General features: G+C 39.1%; 1 protein-coding gene across 4 annotated transcripts in view; it reads right to left on the reverse strand.

The window, feature by feature from the left end:
* Window positions 1-8444, reverse strand: part of triob (trio Rho guanine nucleotide exchange factor b) — a 132739-nt gene that overhangs the window by 18552 nt on the left and 105743 nt on the right. For all 4 annotated transcript variants that reach the window (XM_014003416.1, XM_014003415.1, XM_014003417.1 and 1 more), the window contains one exon: window positions 5977-6229. In XM_014003416.1, the coding sequence (XP_013858870.1) occupies window positions 5977-6229 (253 nt within the window). The remainder of the gene's footprint in view (window positions 1-5976; window positions 6230-8444) is intronic.

Here is an 8444-nt window from a genome sequence, read left to right on the forward strand (position 1 = left end):
TAAACTGAGCTGTAATTTTGTAGAAAATGTTCCTCAATAACCTTTCCACTAGCAGAAACATATGTCCACTGTTCTGAAAGCTTAACTTAAAGATGCTACTCATTTAAACAATAATTACTTGATATGTGAATATTTCTTCACCAGACAATTTGCTGTTTTGAGAAAGCTGTGTCAAACATTTCACGAGTATTTTACATGACATGGTCCTATTCAAACTCTGACCAGCTGCTGCCTCGTCAGTCTGTTTTAAAAATAACATTATTTATTTAAACTCAAGTATTTCGTAGATCTGTCTACAACAAATATGGTGTTTGCTTTTTCATAGAACCTTGATGAAAAAAGTTAAAGTATGTTGCTAAATCCTCCTGCTACTTCTTTCAGAACTTCTAGAAAGACATAGAGGTGAGGCCAAATCTGTTTTGAGATACTTTTCTCTTTTCTCACTCAGCTTTAATACCAATAATTTCCTCAAAATGTATTCAAACACAAGTCTTTGATCAATAAGTTGATTTTTATGTTTCAAAATGCACATTAAATCTCTGCTAAAATTAGCATCCTGTCTTCATTAGCAAAGTGCCGTACTGGCCCGGTTGGCTTCCTGGTTAGTTCATCAGCAGAATCATCTGAGTAACACACTGATGAGGTGAGTGGGATTATTTTTAGCCATATCTGCACACAGTATATGGGTACACATTAAAACTCCTTCATATACATTTAGTTAGTCACTTCATCAGTGAGCTTAGTACTCTTACACTAAATCAAATTAGATGATTTTTAAACTGCTCGGACTTTCTGGAATTGTTTTTGAACCACTTACCAAGTGACCAGCCAGAAGAATAAAGCAAACATCTGCATGTTTGCCCTTTTTTTTAACCTGCGAGCATACTTTACAAAACCACAGACCAGATAGAGTTGATTCACTCTGCTGTGAAAAACCTGAAAGATTTCCAAATTTGTTACTCACAATAAGGGAGGATTACAGTGTGTGTGTGTGTGGAGGGATTCCAGTAGTCTCACCAGTACAGCTTTTATTTTATTTTAATTGTTTGAAGAGGGTCTTTTCGGCATTTACAACTCCCTCTGGCTTAACTAAACAAATACAGTATGTTGCTGATGATAATGTTTTACCACTTTGTTACATCCTAGTATGAATGCTGATTCAGCATTCAGACAGCTGTTTTATTTTTATGGGTTCATTTAATTGCAGTCTATCCACTTCTGCACACTTTCACACTTAAAAGATAATCAGCATTCAACTTTTGCAAAAAACGTTTTAGCAAAGAACATTTTAGCAAAAAACATTTTCTGTAAAGAACACATTTTTGAAAAAAAAGAAGAAAATAAAGCATCTCTAAAGAACATTAAACATCTGCAAAGCCTCTGAGGATGAACTGCATTGTTAAATCTGATAATGTTTTAGAGCAGCATCCACAGCACATCTGTGCAGAACAACTGGCCGGAGCACAGGAAGATCTAATCTTGTGAATGAGATTGTGTCAGATTTAACCTTGCCTCACATAATCACCACGCATTCTCCAAATTACTTTTAGAAGCACAATGCCCTGACATAATCTGCAGGTGATCTGTGAAGCTACTTCATAAGCAGCTGAAATAGAGGCAGTGAATATGTCAAAAACGGTACAACTGGATGTTTTTCTGCCAAATTATAAATGTGCCAAAAGGAAGAACTCAGATTTTCATTTTGTGTTTTACATGTTTGGCCTGACTTTTTACCCCCCAAATTCTTTAGCGTTAAAAACAACACATTTAAGACAAAATAAAACTTTTTATCACTTATCCAGCTTTTACCTCTGCAAAACAGACACAACTTTGGAATGTTAAATGTTACATGAAAACACCTACCCAGATCCAGCAGCCAAAACTTGCAGTTGTCGGAGTGTTCTGGCCCCGTTAAATCCATAGAAAAAAATGGACTTAAAGACACTAATGACTCAACTCCACGAGCCATGTCAGCTAGTTATCAAGCCTCTGGATATATATGTGTTTTTCCCCTCTTTTCCAAGCACAATTAAAATTCCTGCAAAGATCCAAACATGTTTGGACCAGATCTTTAGTCAAAGGCAGTCATTCCAGGATAAGAAATCATGAAGTCCAGCATGAGGAGAAAATGCAGAAGTCCAATGCAGCATTAGGAGTGTAGGATGTTTTCTCTCTCTTTCTTTGTATCTCCTTTCCTCCCACCCTCCCATGCGAGTGGGCTGCTGTGAGGATATTGGGCAAACCTCCACTGCGCCTCTCCTTGTTCCGAAGGGATGTCTGGAAAGAGCAGCTCATCTACCGTATTACCCTTTGTAGGAGCACCCACTCAGTTTGTGTGGGCGGGTGCATATTTTACAGGCATTTAGGTTGCATACAAGTTGTGCCGGGAACAAATATAGTTCTGGTTATGAAACTAAAGGAGAAGCAGCGGCGTTTCGAAGGAAACTATACAGGCTGGATGCACAAGGATGCTTCTGTTCATCTCGGTGTTTGTGTGTGTGTGTGTGTGTGTGTGTGTGTGTTTGACTAAAACAACCACTCTTCAGTGATGACAGCTGGCCTTCTTTCATCCTGTTCAGTAAATGAGTAAATAAAAGTAGTATGTATGGTTGATTTTTTGGCTGTCGACAAGCAGCATCCTATTATCAGAGTTTGGAAATTACTTTGTTGTTTCATACAAAGGCCTCAAAAGGCTGATTATTCCCTGCTGTGAGGTTTAGAATAAAAAAAAGACACGTTTCCTGTCATTCTCACAACTTAAAAAGCTAATAAAAAACATCAATAACATTTCCTATCCACCAACCCCCATGTATTTATTTATTTGCTGTAATAACCCTGCATTTCGAAGCTTCTTTTTTTTCCTGCCCCCACTCCTTCTAACGAGACAAGCTACCCAAACATGCAGTCAAGGAATCCAGATGAGAATCATCCCAGCTGGAACCTGAAAGGAAAAAAAAAAAACCCACAACAAAAACAGCTGGGAAATTCTTCCTTCCACCCTGGGCTGTTCTAGTAAATCATTCAGCTAATGCCAGAACTGTGTGCTCATCACCATCATGTAAGCACAGCCCGGGCAGCCTGTAATTTAAATACAAAATGCCAAATTTTTTCTCACTCTGACTACAAAGAGGCGGCCAGCTAAATATTTGTATGCTGAATCTCCATAGAAACAAGCAGCCCCAGCTCTCACCCACTCTTACAGATTAAAAAAAAAAATGAAAAGAAAAGGCACAAGTAGAAGCTTCTGCCAAGATATGACAGCACTGATCAGAACTCCAACTACATCCCAAACCGTGACCATTTCTTTATTTCTTTGGTTAGGATTTCAATTGTTATGAAACAGAAACACATACTGTAATATGAATTTTCTGTAGTGCGTAAAAAAATGTAGGTTCAGGCCAACACCTACATGCTCAGGGCTTCATGTCAGCAAACAAACACACATACAAATAAATAAATGTATTTATGATTAAACACCTTGGCAAGACAGGTTGAAAATATGAACAGCTATCTTATGTGGAGGCATTAAAGTGACCGTTCAGATCATTTTATGAGGGGTTTGGAGGGTCTGTGGAATAGTTATATACAACTAGTATCTAGTACATAGCTTTTTTTAAAAGTTTAATTTTAGATCTGATCAACAAGCTAACGGCTCGTACCAACAGGGCAGATTACTGCCATCCTAAAGACGGTGGCTCATCTGCTGGTGTTTTATAAACTCCTGGACCACAGCCAGTTGTACACTGCGCTACTATTCCAGCAGAAATATTTGGAAAATCTTGCCAGAATTCATGAAACAAGTACTACAACTGCGGCTGCTATTTGTGCTTGTACATAACCATTACAGGTTTTTGTGACAAAACTGTGTAGTTCAGAGTGGGCACCGTTGCAAAGGTTAATAAAATAATGTTTGCATGAACCGATATGACAGGGCTGTTCGACTAAACTGCTCAGGGGGCCACAGTTACCCAAAACCAACAGCTCAGGGGCCGGACATCTGGGTGTGGAGGTGTTGCCTGATAACGGTAGAGGAGACGCTGAATTATGGAAAAGAACAAGTATTATTATCTTTTAAACTTGTTTTTTTTTTGTTGGTGAAGGTTTTAAGTCTTCTAGGTCATGATCAATCAAAAAAATAAAAATTAAATTAATTAAATTAATTAAATAAAAAAAGAGCTATCTGTAATGGGTAAGACAGTAATTGTTCATAACCTTTCTCCAGATACTCACGTCAAAAAATCTAAAGCTACTCTTCAAGGCAGGGGTGTCAAACTCACTTTCACCAAGGACCACAGATTTATGAGATTTATGGTGGTCCTCAAAAGGCCAGTTGTAATTAACTTTAAAGCTTTGTGTTTAACGTTGAATAAACGTGTCGCGTTCCTCGTCCCATTTCCACAGCTGAGCACAACTAACAGTTCAATTCAGTTCAGTACCTTTTTTGTCCCCAAGAAGGGAAATCTGATTTGCAGCCAAGCATTTCCAACAAACATACAACACAACATATTATACAAAGACAGTGTCGAAGCATACAAGCAACAATTTATGAAGGTTTAAAGAAATTTTAAAACTTTAAAATTTTGAAATTTTAAAATGTGATTGCTCTGGGTACAAAGGAGTTCTACCATCTTTAACTCTAAACCTCCGTTTTTTGCAGCCAGGGATTCCTAACTTAGGCAATGTTAAAAACATACAAACTTCAAAAAAAGCAGCCATCTGTAAAATTATATTTGAGATTTTAAAAGCTACAAGTTCAAAAAAAATTTAAACTACGAGTTTAAAGATCTGATTGCAGTGGGTACAGAAGAGTTCTTCCATCTGTTACTTATAATCCTGGGGAGCCTAAAGCTCCGGCCAGAGGGAAGAAGCTGGAATTCTGTGTTTAAACGATGTTCTGAGCAGTGTAAGATAAGCCTTGCTTTTTGGACAATACGACAAATGAAAATATCATTAAGGGGGGGGATTGGAACTAACAAACCCTAACTGAGCACTACAAGCTATTTCCTGCATAGAAAGTGTTTTACCACGTCCTCTTATAAACACTGAAAAGTACTACGTGTACGACTGATTGAATGGGAAATACATAATACAGAAATACTAGTAAAGTAAGAAAGTTTTACTTCCTGTTGAGTTGCGGTGAGTAGCTGTCTTCTTAGATTCTGAGCTCTCCCATTTTCTGAATTCCCCCCTGACGGGTGTTCCAGTTTAAACATACTATTTATAAGTGGGAAATTCCCACTTTCAATTACAACTGGGCCACAGCAAAACTAGTCAGCAAAAATGCTTCAAAATGGATATTTTGCACTGGGAATTTACCTTTACTTGAGAACTCTGTGCACCTCCACCTAGTGGTAGGATGCTGTCATTTCATGGGTCAAATATTTGGCATGCATTATGGGAGAAGTAGTTTATAATCAATGCTGGCTTTAAAGCAGCATTTTAATACAGCTTTGAGGCTCTCGCGGGTCACATAAAAATGCAGTGGTGCGCCACATTTGACCCGCAGGCCTTGAGTTTGACACATGTGCTTTAAGACATGATAACAGATGCAGAGTCCAACATTAAACCATCCAGGATTTTATTTGTGTTATATTGAAGGGGTCTGTTGTTACATATGTGAGCCAAACTGAGGCTTCCTGCAGGTAACGAGACGTATGGCTGGTAAAGTGTGGGGAAGTCAAAGGCTGCTTTATGGAAAGCAAATTAAAAGACAGTCGTGCTTCAAGCGGACTTGTCATCGTTGCATAGCAACACTTGGAAATAAATGTTTGTGTTTTTCCTCCAAGCAGCTGTTCAATATGAAGTGTAGGGTAAACAGTTAAAAAAAAAACAATAAACGCATCCGATTAGTTTTCCTATCTCCAGATGACCGGGAAGAGCAGCTGTTTTTGTGTGTGTGTGTGTGTGTGTGTGTGTGTGTGTGTGTGTGTGTGTGTGTGTGTGGGGGGGGGTTCCATTTTATTATCCAGCTCCTACCTTTGTGGTTGAAGAGCCCCTCCATTTCCATGGAGGACCGGGAGTGAGCAATGCACAGGATGGAGCAGGGCACGATCCCCTCCTGGGCCGGGGAGCGGTCGGTGGTCCGGACCAAACACCAGTCTGGCTTGTCGTGGAGCCGCTCCAGGACCTCCACCGTCTGGCCCCGGCGCACCGTCATCTCCCCGTTGCTGCCCCCGTTTCCGGCCACAAAGTCATGCATCACCACCGTCAGCTCGCAGCCGCCAGAGAGCTGCGGGGGGTGGGAAGCAAACAGATGCTAAACATTAGCAGCTATATTTAAAATGCTGTAAACACTAAACATAGATGCTCATAGAAGGCACTACTAATTTGGTGCCTAAAAGAATAATCCCGCATGACATTTCCAACAAGAAAACAATCGACATATACTGAACAAAATGCAAGATTTCCAACTTAGTATTGCTTATATTTTTTGCTGTTTTACCCAAGCAGGAAGTGAACAATTAGTTATAAATGATGACTCATTTCATTCAAAACGCCACTCTTACTCTTTAAAGTGTTTCTGTTTGACGTGGCTGTGATGAAGCTGCTGCTGTGTGTGGAAGGATAAACCTTATTACACAAATACTGTATATATATTTTTAAACAATAACAAAAATAGACATTTCAAAAAATTAAATTGTGGGCATAAAATAAATAAATTAAAAATGTTTAATGTAAATGTTTCAAATAAAAAACCTGTAAAAATAAATTTGATAAAGTACAAATGAAAATAAAGCCTTTTTAAACTTTTACAACCAGAAGCTGCTCTTCATATTAGTGACAAACAATAACAGTAACAACAGCTTTTTGACAAGTTTAAAGTTTCTTTAAAATACATTCAAAANTACATACATACATACATACACACACATATATATACATACACACACATATATACATACATATCAATTTGTTTTATCGCCAAGAAGAAATTATAAATTCTATTAAATATTTTACAGTTTATGTGAAAAAGACAACAATATAATTTTAGATGACTTAAATAATCGTGAACATACAAGCCCAAATACCTAAAGATAAAGTATGATTTTAAATGACTAAATAATAAAATGCAAACTTGAATGATGTGACTGCTGATGTGATCCTTGTGGCACAGCATTACAGAACAATCCCATTAATTTCTATATTTGCAACATACCCTCTGGTAGTGTGGTAAAGCCAGAGAGCTGAGAAGCTGCGAAACGGGATTGGAGATCCTCTCCTCAAGTTTGTCAATTGTCTTCCACTCCCTCATTGTGAAAGATTGTCCAAACAGCACAAAGACTCAGTGTAGTCTAGCTTTAAAAACGTCACTAAAACGAAAGGCTCCAAATTGCTCTTAGATGCTAAAACAATAATAGCAAGTGTTTTTGCTATAGAGTATTAAATTTGGAAAAACAGTCTTAAAAAAATCCTTAAAGACTTCAAAATCTTCCAAAGTTAAAATATGTGTCCACTGTAAAAAATTCAAAAGCATCTGTACAATCTGAAGGATGTCCTCTTAAATTTCCTCCTGTGGCACTGTAATTAATCCAGCCTACTTTTCAGAACAAAACATTCCATAAAGTTGTGAAAAACAAACAAACAAACAAACAAAACAAAAAAACAATCATAGCTTGAATTTTGAAGCAAAGCATCAGATCGATGGCTGCGAGAAGTTCAAACTGCGCTCTCCTGTCTGGCACAGAGACGAGCATCCTCTGTGAAGAGGTGCGTGGGAGGCTGAGGCTGCTGACACACAAGTCAGTCACATGAACAGAGACACACCGGAACACACACACACACACACACACACAGGCACACCACTGTCGCTGCCCCCTGAATGAAACGTCTCATGTGAGTCCCTGCAGACAGAGAGATGCTTTCAAAAAGCCAGAATGAGAAGCCCATTCACGTGCGCACGTGTTCCGCTGGGGTTCCAATCTTTATGCACGCGAGCGGGTGTCTCAAACGGAGGAGACCATCCTTAATTAATTAGGGGCTGCGGTGGCTCGGACTCACGTGCACTCATTTCACCTTTTAAACCAGCTCTAGGTTACATAAAACCACAGAGGCGTCGAGATTATAGCTCCGCAGTTAGCGGTTAAATAAACCATGAAACTGAACACGGTCATTTTCTTATTTTCCTGATTGCAGAGCGAGGCTGAGTTGGGGAGAATCCAAGTCAAGTGCGAAAATAATGACCCGGTCCACTCCTCCGGTTTATAATTATTACGACATAAATGCAATGCAAGATTTGATTTTTTTAAATCTGTGTGTGTGTGAGTGTGCTCTGTGTGTTTGCTTTACAATTGATCATCCTGAGTGTGGGAGGATAAGCCTTCTGTGGTGTCATTACCAGATATAACCAAAGCTGAAAATCTCTGTTCGCAGTGAGCTCCCTCACACACGCACGCACGCACGCACGCACGCACGCACGCACGCACGCACGCACGCACGCACGCACG

The sequence above is a fragment of the Austrofundulus limnaeus genome, unplaced genomic scaffold, assembly GCF_001266775.1.
Source record: "Austrofundulus limnaeus strain Quisiro unplaced genomic scaffold, Austrofundulus_limnaeus-1.0 Scaffold18, whole genome shotgun sequence".
NCBI lineage: Eukaryota > Metazoa > Chordata > Actinopteri > Cyprinodontiformes > Rivulidae > Austrofundulus > Austrofundulus limnaeus.